We start from the raw sequence: 26,837 nt of genomic DNA, 5'->3' as shown, positions 1-26,837 counted from the left end.
AAAACTGTCGCCGAAGGATGGAGAACCAGCTCTTGGCTGCAGAAGTCCTCAGATAATGTCAGTGCTGAGCAATGACCCAAGATGCGTTGGCACTGAGCAAACAGCTTTTGGCTTCTGGTGCCAGAATCTTTAGCTGAGCCTGGTCAGCCACTCCGGCCAGGGGAATGGAGATGCCATAGGCACTGGTGTCCAGGGACCCCACGGTGATGGCTCAAGAGCCCTTTTTTTTTTTCAAATGTTAATATCCCTTTTAATCACCTGGGGATCCTGTGAAAAGGCAGAGATTGATTCAGGAGGTCTGGTGCAAGCCTGAGATGCCGCATTTCTAACCAGTTCCTGATATAATCCCTGCATTTTGAATGAAAAGGCCCTAAGGAAGGCAGGCACTGGCTTCCATGGCTCCCACCAGGTGGTTTTGGCTGAGCAGAACACCTGGAAAGGGAAGCTGTATGGGCCTCCAGAGGGGCTTGAGCACTCTAAGCTCTGCAGTATGGAAGAGAGAAATGTCTTCAAGAAACGATCTACTTGGGTTTGGCGTATGGCTTTGCCTCTTTTGCCCCTTTAGGTTTACTTTTCAAATAATGCTCGGGTAAAGCCTGTGGAGAAACTGAGTCTGTAGGCCTTGAGCTCCTCACCGGGCAGCCCCTGATAGGGAGGGAGGGCAAGCTCAGTATTTGAGGCCCTTGACCTGCCTCAGAGTGTGATGGGGAGTTGATTTGGGTTGTGTCCACGTCGGGCTCCTGAGCTTCCTAGTGTGGTCAGGGATAATCCTCTCCTGCTCTCCTGGTTTCCTAGGTCCCTGGATGAGAAGGAGCTGACAGCAGCTGTATTGCATCTTCTCTGTGTGCTGGGGAGCAGGGCTACACGCCCCAGGTGGCATCAATGCCGAAGAACAGCAAAGTGACCCAGCGTGAGCACAGCAGTGAGCATGTCACTGAGTCGGTGGCTGACCTGCTGGCCCTCGAGGAGCCTGTGGACTATAAGCAGAGTGTACTGAATGTGGCTGGCGAGGCAGGTGGCAAGCAGAAGGCAGTGGAGGAGGAGCTGGACGCAGAGGACCGGCCGGCCTGGAACAGTAAGCTGCAGTACATCCTGGCCCAGATTGGCTTCTCTGTGGGCCTTGGCAACATCTGGAGGTTCCCCTACCTGTGCCAGAAAAATGGAGGAGGTAAGAGACAGCTCTGCCTGCATCAGGGGTCCCCTGCAAATAGGCCGGGCTGAGGGTGAAAAAGAACACCCCTTTGCTGAGGCAGAACTGGAGCCCTTGTAGGTTGGAGCTCAGGATTCCAGAGTAAGATGCCCCAGGAATGGCTATAATGATGGTTAGTAGCTACCGAGAGACTACAGGACATGATAAGAAAGTGGGCTCTGGCTCCAGACTGCCTGGGTTCAGATTCCAGCCCTGCCAATCAAATTTTGGACCTCCTACAAATTGCTTAACCTCTCTGTGCCTCATCTGCAAAATGAGAATAATAGCAGTTCCTGCCTCACAGGATAGTTGGGAGGATTAAATGAGCTTTACGTGCAGAATGGGCAACACACGACCGGACACGGTAAGGGGCACCTGTTGGCCATTATTACTAAATGCTTACAAGGTGCTAGGCACTGTTCTAAGGGCTTAATAGATATTAGGGCTAAGTGCCTGAAGCTGCTGATATTTAAGCATCTTAGAACAACCAAAGCACCAATTTTATGTGATTCAACCATCGAATCTTCCCAACAGCCTTATATGAAGGAGTTGTTAGCATCTTTGTTTTAGAGACTACAATACTGAGGCACAAATTGGTTAGATAACTTGTTCAAGGTTGTGTGTGACCAAGGTTACAGCTAGTGATAAAGTCAGGATTCAAACCTGGACAGGCTTGCCCAGAGCCTGGGCGCTTAGCCTCCACACCTACTGCCTCTGGGTAAGAGGGGCCTTCACACTGTCCCCTAGGCTTGAATCCCTCTTGAGGGTGTTGCCCCTGGTATCAAACCACTACCACCACTTCCAGCCCCCAGGAATTGTCCAAAGGCAGCTTTTCCTGAAACCAGGGATCAACTAACTAAAAATAAAGAAAACCCAATAGGCTGGAAACAAAGAGATTTGCAAGCCCAGACCTCTGGTCCTGAGGAAGTCAACTAGCGAGAGCTCTTGTGTTCCTGAGTCCCTGTGCCTGGCGTGGCATGCTCCAGCCTGTTTGGTGGCCCCAGCTTGGCAGGCATTTTACTCCAGCTCCTTCCTTCCTTCCTTGGTTGTGGAACTCTTGCCATGTAGCCTCTTCCAAAGACGCAGTCCCCTCCTCTCCAGGATGCGCCTTTCCCTAGTTCAGAAGGCCACGTTTGACTGGGAGGCTTCTCCTCCTTTCCAGTTTCTTTTGAAGGGCAGGGAGTGAGAATGCCCACCTGAACTCTTGTGATTGAATTAGGCCAAAGGCTTCCATCTTTCCCCCATAGCAAGCTATATTAGCTGCATAGTCTCCTTGCTTGAAAGATCTTTTTTACTTTTTAATAAGTAGCTGTCGATCAGAGCTTGTGGCCTGTGTGGCATGATAACTGAGTTGACTAGCCCAAAGCAAAGATATAAAAGTGTATGGTTTCCTTATGCACTGTGAGATGTCGAGAAGAGCTCCAAGGCGCCTAAAATGACTTCAAAGGACATGTGGCATTGGAGGACTTAGCTGGGAATCTCTAACCTTGTTCTTTCTAGCTTAGATGATCAGTTCTGCCTGGGCACTTGGTGATGAATTAGAGTCCCTTTCTATGCCACACACAAGCACTCACACCCAGGGCGGTGTTCTTGCCACAGTCTGACTGTTCACAATGACACCAGTCACCATGGCACCAGACATAAAGAACTACCCTAGAGGAAAAGCATTGTCAGTTCTCAGAATTCTGAGCTTTCCATTCCACATTCCTGCCTTCCTTTTTCTATCTTCTCTGATTCCTGCAATCCCTTTTTATCTCTACCTTTAACTGTCCCATATTTTTACAGGTTTTTTTTTTTTTTTTTTTTTTTGAGACAGAGTCTTGCACTTTCCGCCCAGGCTGGAGTGCAGTGGCCGGATCTCAGCTCACTGCAAGCTCCGCCTCCTGGGTTTACGCCATTCTCCTGCCTCAGCCTCCTGAGTAGCTGGGACTACAGGTGCCCGCCACCTTGCCTGGCTAGTTTTTTGTATTTTTTAGTAGAGACAGGGTTTCACCGTGTTCACCAGGGTGGTCTCGATCTCCTGACCTCATGATCCGCCCGTCTCGGCCTCCCAAAGTGCTGGGATTACAGGCGTGAGCTACCGCGCCCGGCCTTTTTTTTTTTTTTTTTTTTTTTTTTTTTTTTGAGGCAGAGTCTCGCTCTGTCGCCCAGTCTGGAGTGCAGTGGCGGGATCTCAGCTCACTGCAAGCTCTGCCTCCCGGGTTTACGCCATTCTCCTGCCTCAGCCTCTCGAGTAGCTGGGACTACAGGCACCCACTACCTCGCCCGGCTAGTTTTTTGTATTTTTTAGTAGAGTCGGGGTTTCACCGGGTTAGCCAGGATGGTCTCGATCTCCTGACCTCGTGATTCGCCCGTCTCGGCCTCCCAAAGTGCTGGGATTACAGGCTTGAGCCACCGCTCCCGGCCCTTTTACAGGTTTTTGTTTGTTTGTTTGTTTGTTGAGACGGAGTCTATAGCAAGTCGTCTTAAATATTTTTTAGGAGGAGGCAAATTATCACAGGAAGAAGACAGCTGTTTGGTCTGAGAGTTGAGTCTGTGCTTTTGAGCCATAGTCGATCTAATCAAACTTTGCATAGTTCTGGACAGAAACTCTGGAACACTCTCCTTAGCTCCACGAAATGTTGACATCTCCCTAGTTTGCTTTTCCTTCTGTTTATTTTTATGAGAAAAAGGCAAGTGTTCAACCATTGCTTACTATGGGTAAGCCACTCATTCAATCTTTGCAACAGCCTTGTGTGATAGGTGTTGGGTCAAAGCTTATGAAGTGGCCATTTTTGTAAGTTAAAAATGGTCAAATATCAGCAATTTTATACGTAACATTTTCATCCTCTTCAACCAGATGAGAAAACAGCAGCACAGAGAGATCAAATATTTTCCCAAAGTTGCACAGCTAGTAAGTCATTAAAACCAGGAGGTCTGACTTCAGGACCTGGCTCTTACCACCAAGATGGTCTTTTAAACCCCAGGAATAACCTCAGGGTTTGCCAGAAGTGAGGCTTAGAATACTGACCGAGGCATAGATGATAAGAGATCCAGAAGGCCTCAGAGATCCTGGATCCTGGCCCTGTCCTGATAAATCTCCTAACATCCTGAACAGTGCTCCCTGCTATTTGGATGAACAACTTGAGGCTCCCAAAAGCTGTTGAAACATAAAAGGAAATCCAGTTGTGTCCCCAGGTTGTATTTTCTAAGGCAGAAGAGGGTGCTGTTGCATTTTCTAGTGATTGCAACAAAGGTTGATATGAAAAAGTACCTCTGATTAACCACAGATTCTGCCTATCTTGACCGTGGGCCCCTGAGCGCTCTGGTTAGTTTAGGCTTTGGAGTGGTAGAGAGACCTGTAGTCAACTCAGGGCTGGCAGCCTGCCTGAGGTGGACAGAGCCTGGATGGTGAGGGGCCAGTACCTTGTCTTTGCACTCCCACCCCTGTCACTCTTTGGCAGCAGTTACCTGGAGGCTTGCCCTGATTCTTTGGGGAGAAAAAAGAGGCATCCATAGTAGGTGCCAACCCACTTTGCAGACACCCTGAAACTCACCTCCCTGCACATCTTGCCCCACCCAGAACACTGGGGCGAAATACAAAACCAGTGCGGCTGTCTCCCTTTGCCCTCCTGCAGCAGATCACTTAGCTCCTCTTCCATTTCCCCACACCCAAGACCAAGAGACTGAGTTAAAGACAGACCCAGGGGTCTAAGCATGTGGCCCTTTGGGCCCTCTCTCCTTTGAGCACCATGATGGGACTGCTTGTTAGTGACGAGTTGAATGTATGTGTGCATGTGTGCATCTAGTGAGTGAGATGCTGTCCTATAAAGCTCGGTGGGTTGCCTCCCCAGAAGGTTTTCCTGATTAGCTCCATGGGACCCTGGCCCTTTCCTCAGCATGTATGTGCTTGGTTGGCCTGTGTGACTAGTCTTTGGGGGGTGTGTGTGTGTGTATACACATGCGTGCTCATATTACTCATGTGACTCTGCCTGCCTCCCCGGCAGATCGTGAACCGTTCTAGGATGGTGTCTGTGCCTTCTGTTACTCCACTGTCCCCTGCTGCATGTGCATGGCACAGAGTGGACCTGCAGTAAATAGTTAATTGTTGCCAAGTGGCAGAATTTGTGCCTAGGAGATGCCCGATTGCCAGTGTTCATTGGCAGATTGGGCACATGTTGGTGAATATGTGGGATGTTATGTTATGGGGTCAGAGCAGTGTATCTGGGGGCTTCTGGAGGCTCTCTACTGGCAAGGCTTAGTCAGAGAGTGCTGGGTGACCATCAGGGCCCTGGTGACTGGGGCTGGCCTGACAGTGTTTGACAGATAGGCAGGGCCTTGCTAACAGGACTAGGTTGTTGGCACAGCTCTCAGCGGGGTGCACTCATCTGTGTCCAGACATGGTTTTAATTCTCCTGCTAAATGCCCTGTCACTTGGAATTGAGATTGTTTCTGCAGTGAGGCCCAGGACAGGACAGCAAGATTAATTTATCATCTGGAATCTTTAGCGAGACCCATTCTATCCTTTATGATCCTCCTGGCCACGCTTTTCTGAACTGCTAATTTCTCTCCCGTTCCTCTCAATTAGCTGGAGATTAATGGCAAAACTGGTCAGGCCCCCCTCTCCCTGGAGAGCTTCCAAGCTCTGCTTCCCTGGAGCTGCCCAGTCTGCTGCATCAGTGTCTGGTTCAGACTCTGGGAAGGCTGCACCCAGTGTCTGTGCGTCTGGGGGCGAGTAAGCCCCCATGCCATCTGCGGCTGCTTCTCTGTGGGCAGCAGGGGGTGTGAACAGGTGTCCACGGAGCACCTCATGAGGTGAGTGTGTCTGCCGCTTGTGACTTGACATGTGGATTCTGGAGAAGCAGTGCAATGTCTGTCTGTTTCTGAACCTAGCCTTGTGAGTTGACATACATACACTTCCTGCCTTAGTGTTTCAGGTCAGGGGAGCCAAGGGGGAGAAGGTGGGTCCTGGTGGGCTGCTGTGTGGTAGGCCACGCTTAGGGCCAGATCATTCACGGAGGAGCACCGGGACTGGTGACAACTTGCGGATGACCAGAGATGTGGCTGAGACTGGAGGACATGGCTGCAGCGCCTTCCCTCACTCTGCTGCTGTGCTCCAAAGCCCCTCTGCCATCCCTCTGCTCTCCCTGCAGGTGCTTACCTGGTGCCCTACCTGGTGCTGCTGATCATCATCGGCATCCCCCTCTTCTTCCTAGAGCTGGCCGTGGGCCAGAGGATCCGCCGCGGCAGCATTGGTGTGTGGCACTATGTGTGTCCCCGCCTGGGGGGCATCGGCTTCTCCAGCTGCATAGTGAGTCAAGGGCTGGGGCAGGCACTGAGCGGGAGGCAGGGGGCTGCTCCTGGGCATTGGAGAGGAGGTCACCGAGTTTCCAGGCCAGAGTCCTACATCAGGACAAGGGCAGGGAGGGGGATCCTCAACATGGGAATTACAGCTGGGGTTCCAAGACCCCAGTCACCATGTTTCCTAAACTGAAAGTCGACCACATTGCCTGAAACAGTGTGGAAGATTTGCCACTGGTGCTAAGGAGGAAAAGCTGGGACATATTCACGTAGGGCCGCCTGGGACAGCTCAGCCAGAGTTCTCTGGGGACATATGGACTAGCCCAGATGCCCTTCTCTGCTTACCAGTCCCTCAGCTCCCCATGAGGGAGGTCCCTCCTCTTTCCTTGGTCAAAGAGTATTTTAATCAGGCAAGTAGGGAGCTCAGGAAAAGGCAGACCTGGGGCTCTGGGTCTCCTTGCCATTTTGCTGTGCCAGAGAGCAGAGTTGGAGAACTCACACAGGAAACTTAAGGTCAACCCAAGGCGGATGACGCTTTGGAAAGTGAGAGACAGGGAGACTCCCGTGGCCCTGGATGGAGAACTTTGTGAGGTCTCCAGGCTCGTCCACAAGGCTGCAGACGAGACCCTGCTCAGAGCTCTAGGTGAGGAAACAGCATCCCTTAAGGACAAAGCCTATAGGGGCCCATGCTTACTGCTCACACCTGGGATAAAGACTGGAATGAACTTCTGGAAGGGACTAAGGATTCTGCCAGGCCTGGCAGTAGGGCCAGCCCAAACTTGCCTCAGGCAGAGACTGGGAGAAGGCCTATTGCAGCCCTCTGCTCTCATGTCAGCCATCAGCTTTGCACTGGCCAATGCCATGTACTCTGCTGGGGCTGGCTGTGTGCTGATACATAGGAGTGTGTGTATGGTCTCCCACTTGTACTGAAATCACACAAGTAAAGGAAGTGGGCGTCTCACTCTGTCTATGCTCCCAGAAAGTTCTGCTGTATGAGCAGCTGCTCCTGCACACACATGCTCAGGTGAGACTGATGAAGCAAGTGGCCCTCAGCTCTCACACTGACGCCCGTCTCACTGCCGCAGGAGACAGTCATGGCTCTGGAAGGGACCACTCCGTGTCCAGAGTGGATGCAGCAAATCCCTGCCCATAGAAACATTGCTTTCAGAGAAGCCCCTTGGACCCTCAGGCAGAGTCCATGCACTCCTATTTTAAATAAAATTCGACTAACGTTAGTTATTGTGTTTCCAAGAAATGACAAGAGCCATCTTTCTAGAGGCGGGCTGCTAACACGCCCAAGAGAGAGTAGAATCCACAAGAAACACCCAGAGAGTCTCTAAAAGCACAGCAATCTGGATCTGTTTACCGTAGAGGTCAAAGCTGTGCGTGCCTTCACAATCCTGGAGGGCATCTCTGCCATTACCATCCCGAGTCATCAGGAAATGAGGAGGAGAAAGGACTTCAAGTATCTTAGAAGAATTTCAAACTGGAAAGGATTAACATTTTAAGAGTTTGTTGCTTAAAAGAGAGAACTTTAACATCTGAAAAATTCCTTTGTGGATTCCCTGAATACCAGATCAATGGAGCACGAGGGGAGCTCCTCCACGGCCCACACCCCATCCCTCCTTGCCTCCCTTGAGGTTGTGCTGCTGTGTTCTGTGTTGCTGCCCATGCGCTGGGCCTCGGGTTGGGCGCGGGGGCAGGGTGGAGTTGCCTGCAGCCTCAGTGACCCCGCAGCGGGCTTGTCCCCAGGTCTGTCTCTTTGTGGGGCTGTATTATAACGTGATCATCGGGTGGAGCATCTTCTATTTCTTCAAGTCCTTCCAGTACCCGCTGCCCTGGAGTGAATGTCCTGTCGTCAGGAATGGGAGTGTGGCAGGCAAGTATGGGGCCCAGCTGGGGATGCCAGCCAGCCCTGTCCCAGGAAGGGGTCTCACAGGCTTAGCGCACACATTTGGAATTTCAGACTTGTTGTGTCACCTTGGATAAGTCACTTAACATCTCTGATCCTCATTTCCCCTTCCCCAGTGGGAATGGTCTCTTTTCCAGCCTATTTCTGACAGGATTGAATACAATAATGAGTGTAGGTGAAACTCTGGAAAGTGTGACTTCAATTGTTATTACTCACCCTGTTATTCCACTGCACAGATGAGGAAACCGAGGCCCAGAAGCGACTTTCCCATGTTCACACCACTCATCTAACCAATGATCTGGGATGAGAATCCAGGTCTCTAGCTCCCAGCTCAGGACCTTCCCCAAGGAACTTTAGGCCAATTCAGCCTCACGTTTCCTCCCTTCCATGGAGAAACGTGGGCAGCGGGAGGCATGGGTGGGAATCAGCCAGGCCGGTGTGTCCTGAAGCCTCCCAGACCCCACTGGGAGCCTAGGATTCCTCAGGGTCTGCCAGATCCTGGCTAACCCAGAATGAGCACAGCCCCTCCCAGCTGCGCACCCTCAGCTGCTCCCTCACCCACTACTGCCCTGAGTGGGGGTCCAGCAGAGGAAGTGACCCCATAGTCCCCGCCACTGAGGCCCTGTGACCTTTGCTGCTATTTCAGTGGTGGAAGCAGAGTGTGAAAAGAGCTCAGCCACTACCTACTTCTGGTACCGAGAGGCCTTGGACATCTCTGACTCCATCTCGGAGAGTGGGGGCCTCAACTGGAAGATGACCCTGTGCCTTCTTGTGGCCTGGAGCATCGTGGGGATGGCTGTTGTTAAGGGCATCCAGTCCTCGGGGAAGGTGAGTGCTGGGGGGCACCCAGGACCCAAATGGGGAACAGCAGAAAGGCACAGAGGGCACAGGGCAAAGAATTCCAGGCTGCCCCTTACAGGGTCTTCCAGGGGGGTTTGGGCCGTGGATGGCTCTGGATGATGATGCGGGCCCCCAGAGGAGGGCGTGGAAGTATCATTTCTATAGTATTGCTCACCATGGACAGCCCACCCGGAATGGAATAGCTAGAAAGTCATTGCCCTGGACCCCAGCCGCTTCCATGCTCAGATAACTCAGGCCTGCTCTAATGCAAACATTAGAGAAGAGGAAAACTAGAAGTATTGACCCAGGGACATCTGTCTAGATTCTAGACCCTCAGGTTCCCAAGAGCAAAAGCCCTGGAAGAACCAGCTTTGAGCAGTTTTTGGTGAAAACCAGCAGCTTGCCATGACTACAGCTAAAGGGCCCTTTGAGCAGGTAGATGCTATAAGTGAAAGGGGCCTTGGAGGTCTCAGGGGGCAGCTCCATAGCAGTCTCTGAGGGGTAGACCAGCCAAGCCCCACACCTCTTCCCAGCATTTCAGATCCCCTTTAAATAAGGGCCCTTTCTTACTTGTCATCTATCAGTATTCATGTGCTGCCAGGGATGGAAAGGACTGGATTAGAGGTCCTGTATCCCAGGCTACTCATTTTACAGATGAGGAAAGTGAGGCCCAGAGAGGGGAAAGCACCTCAGCTAACATCACGCAGCCAGTCAGTCTCAGAGCTGCAGCTAGAACCCTGGCTGTTTGAGGCTTCAGGTTCTTTACTGGATTTGATGAGCAAGGAAGCTAAGCTCTTGAAAGGTAGAGTGACCCCAGCCACTGACCTCTTCTCTTTCCAGAGGCTGAGATAGTAGCTGATGCTTCATGGCACTTCTCAGGTGCTGCCACCCATGAACGCATTTGGTCCACAGCAACGTTATGAGTTAGGGATGATTCCACCTATTTTAGAGATGAGGAGATGGAGGCTCACGGAGGTTAAATGAAATGCCTGAGGTCACATGTTGGTAAATGGTAGAGCCAGGGTTACAAGTCAGGCAGCCTAACACCAGACATGCATTCTCTTAGCCTTTACACCACCCTGCCCAAACAGCCCTCTTCCTTTGTTTCAGTGCAGCAGGCATTTTGTGAGCATCTGTTTTGTGTGAGGCTGTGTACCACGCACACAGGGATATAGACATGTGCGAGAAATGCGGTGCTAGAGAAGAGCACACGATTCATCCTCACAAGGGGCTAGGGACTTCTTCAGATGTCTTCTGCTTGGGAGCCGTGTCTATAACCTCCTGCAGGTCTTCCGTGAAAGGAGCTCTAAGGACAGGGGAGATCCTTAGGAGGCCCACTGCGGGAGTGAGACATGGGAGAATCAGGAGGGGACAGCAAAAGACTCCCTCACCCTCTTGGCAGCCCTCTGGGGTGAGGAGGCTGTTAGCTCAGCCCTGCCAGCTCTGGAAAGGAGAAAAGCAACCCCAGGCACAGCAGCCATGTAGACTCCAGCTTGTCCTGTTCCTGCTTCTGCCTTGGCTCCCTGCCAGATGTGTGGCAGGCTTGGCCCTATGCCCAGGGGTTCCAGGGCTCTGCTTTCTGCTGCCATCAGGGGCAGCTCATGTGCCCCAGATGTGAGCAGGGATGGGGGGTGCCAGCTGCAGGAAGGGCTTTGCCTGATGGGGGGTGCCTGTCCTCTCTGCAGGTGATGTATTTCAGCTCCCTCTTCCCCTACGTGGTGCTGGCCTGCTTCCTGGTCCGGGGGTTGTTGCTGCGAGGGGCAGTTGATGGCATCCTACACATGTTCACTCCCAAGGTAAGGGTTTGGGGCTCCCATATGCTAGGGAACAGCAACAGGTCTGCTGGGCCTGGTCAGCTTCATGCAATTTCATGGAATTTAATGCACTCCAAATACCTGCTATATGTTGGGTATTGTGCCAGGCCCTGGAGAGATGCACAGGGAAGGGGGCATGGGCCCTGCCCTCAAGGTTCCAAAGAGAGGCATGTCTTCGATTTGGGTGAAATTAGAAAAGCTTCAGAAAGGTGGTAACAACTGAAAGAGCCTTAGGGAACAGGTAGGATTGCAGTGAACTGCCAAAGGACATTATAATCAAAGGGAACTGCATGAGCAGGGGTGTGGAAAAACACTGGACATGCTTGAGGCAACAGTGGGAAGTCAGGTTTGGCTAGGGCATGAGAGTAGGGAGCTTCATTCATTCATTCATTCATTCATTCATTCATTCATGGGGGCTTTCATTGTGTGGCAGCAGGAACCAAGAAGATGCCTAAGAGAAGAAAGCTCCTGGGAATCTCCCCTTGTATCCAAATCAAAGGAAAGAAGTTGCTATTTTATTAAAGATAATAGACTATATGAGTGGTGATTTTAACCTTAGCAAAGCCGTTCACACTTCCTCTTAATTCTCTCAATAGCCCAGGGAGCAAGATGAGCAGGATTACTGTTCACATTTCATGAAGGGTGCAGCAGAGGCACGGGCATCCTGAAGATGTATATGCAGGTTCCCTAAAGATGGTCTGTCTCCACCCATGGCCTTGCCTGTCTATGACCCTTCAGACCACTGGGCACAACTGGCATGCCTCAGTCCATGGACGAATAAAAGATTTTCAAATGCAGATTGGCATTCCCTTCAAGTTGCCCCAAGCCATGTACACTGGCAACCCCAGCTGGTCAGGCTGAGAGTCCATCTCTAAATGCCAGCTGATCAGTAGCAACCAGCAGGGACCTGGTGAGATTATAGCCCATGGGCACAGGGTCAGAGCTCAGCCAGGCCAGCTTGAATTCTTCAGTGTTCATTGGTGCCACCTTGCACATGTGTGTACACACACACACCCCTTTACACAAACAGTTTGTGCAGGATGACACGGGAAGAAGAACCCAGATCTGATAGGGTTGAAAATCCCCATAGGCTCCTGATGTTTCAGGTGTAGCACTGGTTAGGGCACATGCCACTCCATAGTCACCAGACAGTGCCTAAATGGTCCCTCAGCGTTCTTGGATATATTATCTGAGGTTTACACATGACCAACTTCAAAGATCCACTTTATGAAGCACTTAATGAATCTCCTGAGGCATGAATGTGAATCCTGAGCCATGTGGCTGGCCGTAGGGTTGTTGTAAACACATGATATCTGACAAAGAAAAAAAAAATAACCTGGTTTCTTTGGGAGAAAATAGCCATGAAAAGAAAGCCAACTGTTTGTAACAAATTACAACTGTATCTCTAGAACCATGATCAGTCTAAAATGTTCACTTCAGTTTTCCAGTTCTACTTTACTAAACTTTAGGAGGAAATTATATGCTCTGGTGTTGTTCCTAAGTGTGGAACATCACAAAGGTCTCCAGATGGGCTCCTCAATGGTGTTAAGAGCCACCTGTATGTAACTCTAGGAGCAAGAGGAACAGAGTCATAGGAGCAGCTGCTGATCTCAACACACACAATACTGCTCCCCACTGGATTCAGACACACTTTAAATTATCTCTTTAATTATGAAATATCTCAGGCGTATAAACACATATCTAATAATATAATAAAAATTCTTAGGAAATAAAATATTACAGATGCCATTAAATTGCCAGTGTAGCTCTCCCTGATCCCATTCCCTTCCCTGCCCAAAGATAGCAACTGTCTTATTCCATTCCTGCTGCTACAACAAAAATTCTTTAGACTGGATAATTTATAAACAATTGAAATTTATTGCTCACAGTCCTGGAGGTTGGGAAGTCCAAGATCAAGGCACCTAGCTTCAGTATCTAGTGAGGACTCTGCTTCAAAGATGGCACTTTCTCACTGCATCCTCACATGGCAGAGGTTCAGGGGAACTCACTTGAGCCTCTTTTTATAGGGGCACTAATCCTGTCAGGGCTCCACTGTCATGACCTAATCACCTCCCAAAGACCCCCACCTCTTACTTAATACTATCACACTGAGTATTAGGTTCTGTCATGGGAATTTTGAAGGGATACTAACATTCAGATTATAGCAGCCACTATCCTAAATTTGGGATTTGTCTTGATCATACATTCTTTGAAATTTGTCATACATATATGTGTATCCATAAACAATGTTTAGCATTTCTGCATACTTTTAACCTTTACATGAATGGCATCATATTATATGTATTCTGCAACTTGCTTTTATTTTTGCTTCACATGAGTTTTTAAGATTTACCAATTTTGGTGTATAGCTCTAGTGCATCAGTTTTCATGGATGCATAGTATTTTGCTGTAGGACTAAACTGAAATTTGTTTATTCATTCTCTAGTTAATGATCATTTAAATTGTTTCCAGTTTTCACCATTGCTAATAATGTTACAATAAACACTACGCAGGTCTTCATGCGTACATGTTTCTCTACGGTATCTATGTTTAGGAGTGGAATTGCTGTCTCAAAGGGTATGCACATCTTCAGTCTTATTCGATGTTGACTAAATTGCACTCCCAAATGGTTGTATCTGCTATCACTCCCACAAGTTGTACATGAAAATCCCAGTTGTTCCACATTTGTCAGTCTTCAATTTTTGCCAATTAGATGGGTGCAAAATGGTTTATGTACACTTTCCCTTCCCTCTCCTCTCCTCTCCTCTCCTCTCCTCTCCTCTCCTCTCCTCTCCTCTCCTCTCCTCTCCTCTCCTCTCTTTCCTCCCTTCCCCTCCCCTCCCCTCCTCTTCCACTTCCTTTCCTTTCTTTTTTGAGGTGGAGTTTTGGTCTTGTAGCCTAGTCTCGAGTGCAATGGCGCGATCTTGGCTCGCCGCAACGTCCGCCTCCCGGGTTCAAGCTATTCTCCTGCCTCAGCCTCCCGAGTAACTGGGATTACAGTCATGTGCCACCACATCTGAGTAATTTTGTATTTTTAGTAGAGACAGGGTTTCTCCATGTTGGTCAGGCTGGTCTTGAACTCCTGACGTCAGGTGATCTGCCCGCCTTGGCCTCCCTAAGTGCTGGGATTACAGGCGTGAGCCACTGCGCCTGACCTTGGGGTGCATCTTTCTAAAACGGTTTCCAGGATGTTCAGGAAACCATGTGAATCCACTTTGGCATTTGCAGAGGCCAGGGTCTTCATGAGACTTTAAAAAATCAAATCCAGGAGCCAGGCGCAGTGGTGTGTGCCTGTAATTTCAGCTACTTGGGAGGCTGAGGTGGAAGGATCCCTTGAATCTAAGAGTTAGATACCAGCCTGAGTAACAGTAGTGAAACTGCATCTCCAAAAAGTAATTAATCCATTAAAAATCAACATAAAAATAAAGTGACTCTCCTGAAGCTACACAGCTGGCAAGAAGCAGGGGAAAACCTGAACTCATGTCCACAGACTCCACATCCCATGCTCTCCAGCTGATAAACTGGCTTCATGAAAATTGGTGGCTGAGAGCCAGGTGGCAAGAGTGGAGGGTTAAATAAAAATGTCCCCTACCTTACAATTTCATCTAAAACCGATCCTTCTTCTATTCCTGGGAATGGCTAAAAACAAACCCACATTTTGGGAGATGGGCAGGAGAGGTTTTGCAGGAACAAAAACCCCAGCACACTGCTGCTAATCTGCCTTTCCCCATCTCATACCCCATGATTGAGCTGAGCTGGCTGAGAAGGAAGCTCTGGGGGGCTCCATCCAAGCCCCCTCAGGGAGTCAAGCAAGTGAGGCCAATGGTGATGGCTGGGGTGAGGTTCCTATTTACAAATCCCTCCAAGTCATCTGCAGAAGGATGGGCCAACTCTCAGAAACAAATGCCTGACAGTCTATATGTGGCAAACTACTGTTGCAGAGCTGTGACTGTTTCAGCACAGAACTGGGGAGATATGAAGGGTCTTAGGAGCCATTTCGAGTTCTTGCCCTAGAATGGTGCTATAAAGTACCAGGTCAATGCCCTAGCTGCCCATGCTGTGCACTGCTCCATTCATATAGACTATAATGTAAATGACATCCCCAAGGGTCATGCTGTCTGGTACCTCTGGCAGAGTCCAAGAGTTTTTGGCCAGGGCATCTCAGAATCCCTGTGGGAGAAGCATTGGCTCTCCATAGATTATGCTCAATGACCTGGAAGGTCTTCCCTTCCATAGAGCCTTCCAACATCGGAAATTATTCAGGCTATCAGATTTGGACTTTGCAGTCCATGTCTTCAAGCAGTTACTGGGTATGATGAATCCAATGTGGCCAGGCTGCCATGATGACCCACTAGACTCGTGGTGACGGCTAATGAACTTCTTGAATTCCTTGGGCAGCTTTTCTCCTGATTACTTTCTTTCCGTGTAGGTAAAAACCCAGGTCAGCATGGGGTACCATGCAATTAAATTAATCATGTGATTTGTTCAATATAAAGTGGTAGACTATGGTAGGATTTTTAACCACAAAATGTTCAGAGAATGTTTATCAAAATTACAACTGTTCGTGTCTTTCAGCCCAATTTAACTTCTACATATTTGTCCTACAGATGTACTTATACATAAGCAAAATGATTAGTGTACAATGTAATGTAATGACCAACATTGCTCATTACAGCATTTGTTTTAGTGGAAAAATATTGAAAACAACCCAAATAACCACCATTCACCTACTCATTCAACAAAGGTTTATTGAATGCCTGTAACATGCACTGTTCCGAGTCCTAGGATCCAGCAGTGAACAAAGCAGACAGACTTCCTGGTCCTCATGGAGCTTACGTTCCAGTGGAGGGAGACAGATGTTGTCAGATAATATAAGATAAAGAATTGTCATTAACTGTTGATGCCAAGGGGAAAAATAAAGCAGAGAAAGAAGATTTAGGGCATTCGGGGAGAAGAGTTGCACTTATGGACAGTACGGTCAAGGAACGCCTCACTGAGCAGTGACGTGTGAATGAAGACCTGAAGGAGGTCAGGGAGCAGGCTATGTGGATATTTGGAAGTAATGCATTCCATCCCGAACAGAGAGAACAATGAGTGAAAAGGGCTTGAGACTGGCTGTGGCTGGCATATTCAAGGAGGCCAGTGTGGCTTGAACAGGAGGGGAAAGAGGTAGGACATATGGTCAGTGGTAATGTACAGCCAGATCATGAGGGTGCTGTGGTTAAGGTAAGAAGTTTGACATTTACTCTGGTGAAAAGGGAGCCATTGAGAGTTCTGAGCAGAGGAGCAGCATGATCTGGCTTCTGTCTTAGGATGATCATTCTAAGCCTCTTAAATGGCTTCTATAGAAAATCTGAGGGAATAAGGACAGGACAGGGAGACCTGCTAGGAGGTCCTCCGGGTGAGAGATGACTGGGGTGTGAGCCCAGGTGATGGCAATGGGAGTGATGAGAGTTAGTTTAATGGAAGATACGTTTCAGAAGCAGAGTCAACAGGATTTGCTGTTGGATTGGTTGTGAGGTGTAAGAGGAAGAGAGGAGTCAAGGATGACTGTGGCCCTTTATGTGAGCAGTTGGAAGGATGGAATTGACATTTATGGAGATAGGGAAGACAGTGGAGGGAATGGATTCAGTGGGGAACATCAAGAGTACTCTTTCGGACAGGGCAGGCTTAAAATATCTAACAGATCTCCACATGGAGATGCTGAGGAGGCAGTTGGATGTATGGATCTAGAGGTCAGGTGTGAAGGTCTACATTTGGGAGTCTGGGATAACAGAGAGAATTTAAAGCCATAGATTGGTTTCCAAACACCTAGAGAATGAACAAAGACAGAGAAGAGAGCTGAGCACTGGGGCCCTGGTGTTTAGAGGTTGAGGGAGGGATAGCTCTGGGGGGGTTGGTGGGGGGGTCGAAAAATAGGAGCAGAGAGAGAGATAGGCAGGCTGACAGACAAACATTCTAGACGCAGAGTGAAGAAAATGTTTTAAGAAAGAGGGAACCATCAGCCGTGTCCAAAGCTGCTGAGAGGTCAGGCGATGAGGTCTGAGAATTGACCAAGGCACTTGGCAACAGAGGGGTCACTGGTGACCTCAACAAGAGCTACTTTGGTGGAGTGCTGAAGACAAATCTAATAACAATGGGTTGAAGGGAAAATGGGAGGTGGGGAATTGAAGGGAAAATGGGAGGTGGGGAATTGGAGACAAGTAATAGATACCAGTTATTCTCAGGAGTTTTGCTTTAGAGGAGCAGAGAAATGAGAAATGGGATGGTAACTGGAGAGGGCCATGGGGTCAAGGGTGTTATTTCACAATTTATATGATAAAAATAATCCGTCATACACCACTGGTGGGAATGTGAAATGGTATAATGGCTTTGGAAAACAAAGCCTAGCAGTTCTTCAAAAGGTTAAACAGGGTTAGCATATGACCCAGCAATTCCACTCCTAGGCACGTATCCAAGGGAACTGAAAGCATGTTCACACAAAAACTTGTACACAAATGTTCATAGCAGCATTGTGCATTATAGCCAAAACGTAGAAACAACCCAATGTCCGTCAACTGATGAATAAATTTTTAAAATGTGGTATATGCATACAATGGGATATTATCCAGCCATAAAAAGGAGTGAGGCAGTGATACACATTGCAACATGCAACTCCTGAAAACTTTAAGCTAAATGAAAGAAGCCAAACACAAAAGACCACACACAGGATGATTCCAATGATATGAAATGTCCAGAATAGGTGAATCCATAGAGAAAGAAGGTGGATTAGTGGTTAGTATTGGGCTTGTGGGGGGGTTGGGGGAGACATGCGGAATGATTCTACGTGTTTAAGTTTTCTTTTGGGGGTGATGAGGAGGTTTTAGAAATTGGGTGTGGTAAAAGTTACACAACAGTGTGATTATGCTAAAAACGATTCAATTGTGCACTTAAAATATTCAAAAAAGAGGAGGAAGTTTATGTTATAGGAGAGGAGAAATAAGCAGGAGGGAGAGACTGCAGTGCTCAGCTGGAGGAGTTGGTCTCAACTAGGACCACACATAGTCCCCATAGTAGCAGGAAGGAAAGGCCAGGCTGTGGCACATGGACGCTGGCAGGTAAGATGGTGTGGGGAGGAACTTTCTGCCAATTGTGTCATCTTTTCGCTGTGAAGTAGGAGACAAGGTGATCATTTGAGAGCAGGAAGGGAGGAGGAGGACTTGGAGGGCTAAGGAGGAGTGAGTGTGAAGTAACTGTGTAAGAGATGGGGGAAATGTGTGGGCAGCGGCAGCATGAAGGGCCCCCTGGAGGCTAGGGGTCAGGAGTGTGCAGTGGACTCTCCAGCATGGAGATCGCCAACACTTCTGCAACTCCAAGATGGACGGTTTTTCACATTTGAACATCTCTGAAAGCACGCTGTTTCCAACCATCAGTGAGGTAATTATACAAGCCTGTTTTTTTGTTGCTGTTTTTGTTTTTAGGTGGAGTCTTGCTCTGTTCCCCAGGCTGGAGTGTGCAGTGGCGCGATCTAGGCTCACTGCAACCTCTGCCTCCCGGGTTCAAATGATTCTCCTGCCTCAGCCTCCCGAGTAGCTGGGACTATAGGCGCGTGCCACAATGCCTGGCTAATTTTTTGTATTTTTAATAGGGGTTTCACTGTGTTAGCCAGGATGGTTCAATCTCCTGACCTTGTGATCCGCCCGCCTCGGCCTCCCAAAGTGCTGGGATTACAGGTGTGAGCCACCGCACGCGGCCCACAAGCCTGTGTTTTACAATGGATGGTGCTTACTCTGTGCCAGGCACTTCTGTGTGCACTTTGCACATATTAACCCATTTAAACCTCCTAACAACCCTGGAGAGGTCGGTGATCTCATCACCACTTTGCAGATGGGAAAACTGAAGCACAGAAAGGGTGGATAACTGTAGGGAGGAGGCTGTGAGTGGACAAGAGCAGAAGGGGCAGTGTGCCAGGAGCTCTGGGACTCTGTGGGTTCCCAACGTAGCATGTTGAGGAAGTGCCGAGGCTGGGAGCAAGGACAGTGGCCCCGGGAGCGTGGAGAGCTCCATGACAACCCTGGTGTGGACGGCAGGGAAAAAAAGGAACACACCCACACATATTCATGTGTGTGTATGTATATGTGCATGTAATGTATGTGTGAGTGTATACTGCTGGTATATGCATAAAATATCACGGGGGGTACACAGGAAACTGACATCATGTGTACATCTGGAGGAGAAGAACCAGGTGTTACAGGATACAGGGATAAGGAAAAGGAGACCAAGGGATCTGGGGTGTGCATCAACTCCTAGAGAAGAGAAGTGGGATCTCTGCAAGTTCTAAAGGCCCAGGGGTGGAGGTTAGGGGTGGAGCTTCTTGACTCTCACAGTTAGAGAAAGGGCTTCTCAGCAGGATGATGAAGGAGGCCCAGCCTCATGACCAGAGCATGGGCTCTGGAGCCAGACAATCTGGTTCAGACTCTAGCTCATCACTCAGCAGTTGTTGGGCAAGTTCCTTTGCCCTCAGGGCATCAGTTTCCGCAATGGCAAGATGGGGTGGACAGTGGCACCTCCCCAACAGGGTTGTTGGGAAAGTGCTTAGGACTGCTCCTGGCAAGTGGAGAGCATGTGGTAAATGTTAGCTATTATTATCCTCGTCCCTTATGAAGGTGACACTGTTCTTGGGCAGCAGGAGTCTGGTGCTCCAGTGCCATCTGGTGCCTCGTGGCCCTGGCTGGCTCCACACCAGCAGGTGCACAGCAGTGCTGAGAAGCAAGGGCGTGTGCTCCTGTCACACATGCGCTCAGGCTAGGGCTCAGCAGCTGCTTGTGGATTCAAAAGCATCATCATGCCCGTGAGTCAAACCCCTTGATACACTTTGTTTCCCTGCGTGAGGAAGTAGTTCAGCCATCGTGCTGAAGAAATGGCAGGAAGCTTTTCCTGTTTTAGAGCAGACACCCCGAGGAGGGGGTGAGCCCTCTTTTCTGAGGGAAAAGCCCATTGCCCATCCTCCTCTTGCAGTCACATCCTGATGCCTGGAAGGGGGCGGGGTTTTCTGAGTCTGGCCAAGGGTTCATCCTCTGTTGTTGCTTGTTAGAGATCATGCACCATCACCCCAGGAATCCTGGAAAGAGCCCCTTAAATTCATTATGTACTGAAGGTGCCAGGCTCAATTTATCCCCAGATTAGCGCTGGGCATCTGCGGTCATCTCCATCAGCAAGGGTACCCCTCCAAGCTGCAGGCTGGAAGGGAGGACCACCTGCACCAGGCACTTTTCTCCTCAAAGGTCAAGTTCACCCTCAGATGCTTTCCTGGGCCCTATCAATGTCAGATTTGGTTCCATCAGTTTGCTGGGTGATGTGTATGTGGGTGATGGGTATTCATTATACTATCTTCTCTACTTTTGTACATTTTATAATAAATATTCCGTAATTTTTTAGTGGAAAAAGAGCAGTCTTAACAAACAAACAAATTTTTGTTCTATCCAAAGTTGTTGAATATTCCATCCTCCAAGAATTCTCCAAGCTATATAGGGCCGGCTCTGATCTGCAGTTTGGCACTGTGGTATCCTCCCAGGAGTGGCTGCCTCCATTTATGAAATTTGGCCCTGAACTGTGACTAGGCTGAGGAATTGATTCACATCTTCATTTATCCTAAACCTTATAGGTTTAGGGAGTGATGGAAATCCTAATGATGGTATGAATTTGAGTTTCACAGGTAGTCTGGACCTTTTTGTAAAAATGATTGACGTAGATGAAAAAGGAAATAATTACCAAAAAAAAAAAAAAAAAAAAAAAACCAACCAGAAAAAAGAAAGAAAGAGAAGAGGAAAGGATAACAAAATGAAGCCAGTGTTAAAATAGCCATGTTTTAGAAAGTAGAAGTTTGAAGTCCTAAGATCATCCTCTTGTTCTAGAAAACAGCGTCTTAGCCCAAAAGGCTGGTACGACTTTGCAGCCCCTTGTCTGGTCCCTCCCGCTCAGCTCACAACTCATAGAAAAAGGTCAGCTTTTGTCCAGTCTCTCTCTCTTGTGCTCCTGACTCTTTCCTTCTCTGCCACGTGCCAGGCACTATTCATACAAACAGGAGAGGAGATGGGCACCACCCCTAAGCACAAAGTGGTGAAAGGAAGACTAGACACATAAAACTATGATGCGGGTATTGACAAGAGCTGTGAGCTCAAGGACCAGAGGCAATCAGGAAAAGCTTTAAAGAAGAGATGATATTCATGCTGGGTTTTGAGAAATATGTAGGAATTTACCAGAAACTGAGTAGGAGGAAAGGAATTTCAGGAAACAATTACAGCCTAGGCAAAGGCCAGAGGTGTGAAAGACTACGGTGCTTTTGAAGAGGAGTAAGTCACCTGCATTTAGAATGTTCAGAATATAAAGGAATGGAAAAAGATTTTCTAGAAGACAGTGGGGAACCATCAAAGATTTTTCAGCATGCAAGCGACATGACCAGAGCTGTGTTCATCTTGTTAAAACACACACACACACACACACACACACACACACACACACACACACTTCAGCTGGATTAAATTTAAAAGTTTAATTGAACAATGAACGATTCGTGAATCGGGCAGCCTTCTGAGCCAGAGTAGGCTCAGAAACTCCAGTGCAGTCATGTGATGGAAGAAGACTTAAGGACAGAAAAAGGAAAGTGACTTATGGAAAACGGAAGTGAGGTACAGAAACAGCTGGATTGATCACAGCTCGGCGTTTGCCTTATTTGAAGTCGGTTCGGCACAAGAGTAGGCTACAGTCTGTTTACACCTCCACTTGTTATAGTTTATGATATACAGAGAAACCTTTAGGCCAAACTTAAAATATGTAAGGAGGCAGCTTTCGGCTAAACTTGATTTAATCATCTCAACATACCTTCTCTTAGAAAATTTCATAATTCTTCCTAGTTAGAACTCACCAAACTGCTCAGAGCCACGAGGTCCTGGTTTCTAGCCTAGGAGAAGCCCAGGCTCCAGCAGATTGCAATAGGGCTGCTGTGATTGACATTTGTGAATACCAGAGACGGCCAGCCAGCATGCCTTCCAGGCATAAGTCACCCTTATGCCCATTTCTGGAGTATGCTTGAAAAATTATTTTTCAAAAACTCACCCAAGCGATGGGAATTAACACAAGTCCTTTCCCAGTGGAACTATGGTTATTTTCTTCTCCTTTTCTATTCTCCAAATTTCTACTAGGCACAGTGCAGGCCCCCATTTCCTTATCCACAATACCAAAATCCAAAGAGCCCTGAAAAACAAAAGTTGGTTTGGTTTGGTTTTGATCCTCCAGAACTCACTTGGAAGCAAAGTGACCTGCACAGATGTGAGGCTATTTATAGTCTTTATGGATTCACTTGGTGTGAATATTCATATTTTGCTGCAGAAATACTAATGTGTTTGATGACAGGGTGCTGCCCCAGACCCCGCTGGGGGTGTTATGTAATTACGTAGCATATGCATCACATTACCTCTCTAAAATTAAATTAGAAACAAAAGCTTGCATTCCAAAACCAGTCAGCCCCCAGGGCTTTTAGATAAGGAACCGTGGGCCTGTATTACTTTTGTAAAGAAGGTAACATTTCATCTTACTTTAAAAACCAGACATCCGCCTATGCAAGGGGGTGCGCCCCCAGCAGTACAGGACAGCCCTGCCCTGTTTCTCTGGTCACCTGCTCTCGCATGGCTCTCGCATGCTCTGCTGTGGCTATTCTAAACCCTTCCAATCCTCCACACCCTCTGACCTTCCTTCCGGCATACTCATCCCTAGCAGATGATTTTGCCTCCTGCTTTACAGGGAAAACAGAAGCTGCCAAGAAACTCCCTCAGACGACAGAGACAGAAACCGACCATAAAACCTGCCTGCAGCTGCCCCATCCTGTCCTCCCTCCCTCCTCTCTCAAATGAGTAGCCCAAGGGTGGTCCTATAGAGGACAGCTTCCCCCAACCCCGCCCCACCCAGCATCCCTACCCTCCAGCTTTTCAAGACACTCCATTGAAAGCAAAAACAAAAACGAAATCAAAACATACGAAAACACAACCCTTCGTGGATTTCGTAGCCGCCTTCTGATACTGTTCTTCTGCTCCTGATCCAAGGCTTGCTTCTCCGAGGACCTGCTTATCCACATTGCCTCCATTTCCTCCCCTCTACCTCTCTCCTTTCTTCACTTCCCCTGGCTTCTCACCAGGGAGCAACTCCGAGGAAGCCCCTGCAGCCTCCTGTGCCGACTCCCTCAGGGTCTGTCACTGGCAGCGCTGACCCTTCCTCCTCCGTGCTCTGGGTTTTCTTCTTGCCTCTGCTACTTCTTCTCTGACTCCCTTTCAGGAGACTCTCCCTCTTCCCTGCATTCAGTGTTGGAGATAGGAGCAGGCTCTCGCTTCTTATCCCTCTGTAACTATATAGCCACAGCCTCAGCTCCTGCCGGCACACCTGCTACTCAGAAAGTCTATCTCCAGCTTGCCTCTCTCTGACTCCAGGTTCATCTGTCCAGCAGACCACTTAGCATTTCGTTTTAGATGTCTTAAAGACACATTCAGCTCAACCTTTCTACAACTAATGTCTTGATCCTCCCTGCCCAACACCATCAACCTGTTCCTCTCCCACTGTCCCCATCTCCACCTGCTCAAGTATGCAGGCCGGAGACATGGCCCTCATCTCAGCCTCTCCCTCTCCAGCATCTCCCATCTCTAGTCCATCCCGAAGGTCTCCTTGGTTTGTCCTGCGAAGATCTCTCCATTGGCACCACCCGGCCCCTTAGCAAAGCCACTGTCCCCTCCAGCCTGGACCCCAGAAGCTGCTTCCTTGAAGGTCTGCTGCATCCACTTACTTCTTTTGGAAATGCACATGATTGTGTCGCCACTTCTTTAAATCCCTTGGTGGCTTCTCGGGTTACATGCTTTCTTAGGGTAAAGACAAGATCTGTACAGGCCTTTGATCTAACTTCTCTCCTCTCCCAGCCCCACCTGTGCCGCCCCCACCTCGCCCTCACTGCTTCAGCCACCCTGGCACCTTCCATTCTCTTTTACACACCATCCTCTGTCCCATCTCAGGACCTCTGTCTACGCTTCTTCCCGGATGCTCTACCCTCCCCTCATGGCCTCGCTTTCATCAGCTTTCAAATGTCAGCTTGAGGACCTCTTCCTCTGGGAAGCCTTGCCTGGCCTCCCAACTTGTCCAAATCCCCTTCTTATGGGCTCTCGGAGCACTGGGTGCCCAGCCTTCACAGCCCTTGTCACATTTGCAATTTAGCATTTGTTCGTGGGATCATTTGACCAATGTGTCTCTCTCCAACTAGAGTGTAAACTCGGAGAGCCTGCTTGCCTCTGTTCCCCATGGTCTCTGCATTGCCTGGCACCAGGCCTGGCCCACAGCAGGTGCTCAGAGATGGCGGCAGGTGGGCCCTGTGTCCTGGATGTTATTTAGGGCTGTGATATTAAAGACGGTAAAGTCCAGATGGACCCTAAAGTCCAACACCTCACTGTTCAGATGTGGACTTACCCACAGGTACTCAGAAGGGGGGTGCCAGGACCCACACAGGGCTTGTCACCACAGGGAAGTGAACTCTCTAATTGGCTCCTTACCTCCTTAGTCTGTCTGGAGTGAGGTCACTTAGGTTCACCTCAGCAGCACAGGTTGCAGGGGAAAATGCTTTAAAGAGTATAAGTGATAGGCAAACTGAGTCAGGAGTTGGTGCTGGGGTCGGGGGTGGGGGCCTGGCCCAGAATATCTATAGTTTAGTAACCACTCTGCCCTGACTAACCAGCTCCATTACCTTGAGCAAGCAATTTCATCTTTGGGGTCTCAGTTTACCCTTTAAAAATGTGAATAGTAATCCTTGCTTCCTGCACCCCCGCAAAACACAAAACACCCTGTCCTGACTAGGCCAGCATTATTCTGTTAGGATTGAGTGCCACTATGTACAGGCATTACTTGTTGCTATACATTTGATCCTCACATTCACTCAGAGCCTCTATTACTATTCCCTTTTTTCAGATGAGTAAACTGAGGCTCATAACACAGTCACTGCCACTTACTGAAGGCTTCATAGCCATTTAAACATGGGAGTCAGGATTTGGATCTGGATCTGTCTGAGACTCTAAAGCTCCATGCTGGGTCCAAGGCTTGGTCCCTGCCCCAAGGAACAAACAGTAAAAGGAAAATGGGTTGGAAATTGCTCCATGCCATCCAAATGCTGTTGCAGTTCAGGCTCCCGTCAGGTGTGAGGGCAGATGGAGGCTTAGGCGGGGGCCCTTTCTCCAGGAATTGTCTAGGCTCTGTGCTTCCGCTTGGGTGGTGGTGGGGAGAAGCAGGTGGTTTGTTTTTTTCTTCCATGAGGTAGAGGAGTTTGAGGTGGAGAAGGCATCATGGACATTCTGGTATCCTCAGTTTCCTTGTGCTGCTGTGCAAGCTATTCACTGCAGGACTCTAGGAGGCATCGGTCACAGCGTAGTCTAAGTGAATGGCACTCTCTAGAGCTGTGCACTACATGACCGTATGTGATGGCCTTGATGATGTTCCTTAGTATGATGGCTGCATGGTAAGCCATGGTAGCAGTTAAATTACTGTGGAAGCACTCGGCATGTATGTTGTCTTACCAGGGCTTCACAATCATCCTCTGAAGTTGATACTCTTGTGATCTGTATATTGGGGAAACTGAGGCTCAGAGGAGTTAGGGAAATTGCCCAAGTTCACACAGCTTCTTACCACTATGGGCTGCTGCCTCTGAACCCTGTTGAGGCTGAGAAAGGGGGTGTGCATGTGAGAAAGGGGGTATGCACATGAATAAAACCATCTTCTCTGTGTCTCTTTTCTTCCTCCTGCCTTGGTCCTCTGCCACAGCTGGACAAGATGCTGGACCCCCAGGTGTGGCGGGAGGCAGCCACCCAGGTCTTCTTTGCCTTGGGCCTGGGCTTTGGTGGTGTAATTGCCTTCTCCAGCTACAACAAGCAGGACAACAACTGCCACTTCGATGCCGCCCTCGTGTCCTTCATCAACTTCTTCACATCAGTGTTGGCCACCCTCGTGGTGTTTGCTGTGCTGGGCTTCAAGGCCAACATCATGAATGAGAAGTGTGTGGTCGAGTAGGTGGCATCTCTCCTCCTGTCCCTCCTCCTCCCTGTCTACCTTACTTGGGAGTAGGGGGCGGGTGTGTGCATGGGGAGAGAGGTCCCCTCCACTCAGGCTGAGGAATGGAGCTCAGAGGAGCATTCTGTCCCCACCAGCTCTGGGCCACAAGGACAAGCTCAGAAATGCCTCTGTCAGTGGCCCATGAGGGTCCCACCTGGGTGCCTGGGAGGAGCCTCCAGGATCTCACCCATTGCCCATCCCTTCCTTCTTACCTGGCTCCCTCGGTTTTGTACTGCAGGAATGCTGAGAAAATCCTAGGGTACCTCAACTCCAATGTCCTGAGCCGGGACCTCATCCCACCCCACGTCAACTTCTCCCACCTGACCACAAAGGACTACATGGAGATGTACAATGTCATCATGACCGTGAAGGAAGACCAGTTCTCAGCCCTGGGCCTTGACCCCTGCCTTCTGGAGGACGAGCTAGACAAGGTGCGGGGATAGGCTGCCCTTCCCAGGACAGGCAGGAACCCAGAGAGCAGCTGTCGCTGGCTGGAGCTTGGGCTCAGGCCTCAGGATGCTGACAGGTAGTCATTAGTTTACTTAGTAAGCAAGGATCTGCTATGTGTCCGGAGAGAGTGAAAGGGAAGAAAGGTATTGGCCAAAGTCCCTGCCCAGAGGTAGGCTTGAGCCTAGACAAAGAGTAGGGCAGACACACACCTCTCAGAAGTCACAGTAAGTGTATGGGATGATGT

The 26,837-nt window shown here is 49.1% G+C and overlaps 1 protein-coding gene across 1 annotated transcript in view; it reads left to right on the top strand.

The window, feature by feature from the left end:
• The window catches only part of SLC6A17 (solute carrier family 6 member 17), a 51,460-nt gene that overhangs the window by 15,424 nt on the left and 9,199 nt on the right, over nucleotides 1-26,837 (top strand). The window contains exons 2-8 of the mRNA XM_001099500.5: nucleotides 796-1,168; nucleotides 6,322-6,479; nucleotides 8,222-8,348; nucleotides 9,028-9,209; nucleotides 10,907-11,017; nucleotides 25,856-26,097; nucleotides 26,382-26,574. Coding sequence (XP_001099500.2) covers nucleotides 883-1,168; nucleotides 6,322-6,479; nucleotides 8,222-8,348; nucleotides 9,028-9,209; nucleotides 10,907-11,017; nucleotides 25,856-26,097; nucleotides 26,382-26,574 — 1,299 coding nt within the window. The 5' untranslated portion in view covers nucleotides 796-882. The remainder of the gene's footprint in view (nucleotides 1-795; nucleotides 1,169-6,321; nucleotides 6,480-8,221; nucleotides 8,349-9,027; nucleotides 9,210-10,906; nucleotides 11,018-25,855; nucleotides 26,098-26,381; nucleotides 26,575-26,837) is intronic.

This window comes from Macaca mulatta, chromosome 1, assembly GCF_049350105.2.
Source record: "Macaca mulatta isolate MMU2019108-1 chromosome 1, T2T-MMU8v2.0, whole genome shotgun sequence".
NCBI lineage: Eukaryota > Metazoa > Chordata > Mammalia > Primates > Cercopithecidae > Macaca > Macaca mulatta.
Note: the sequence above shows the minus strand (reverse complement) of the source record. Positions and strands in the feature narration are given on the sequence as shown.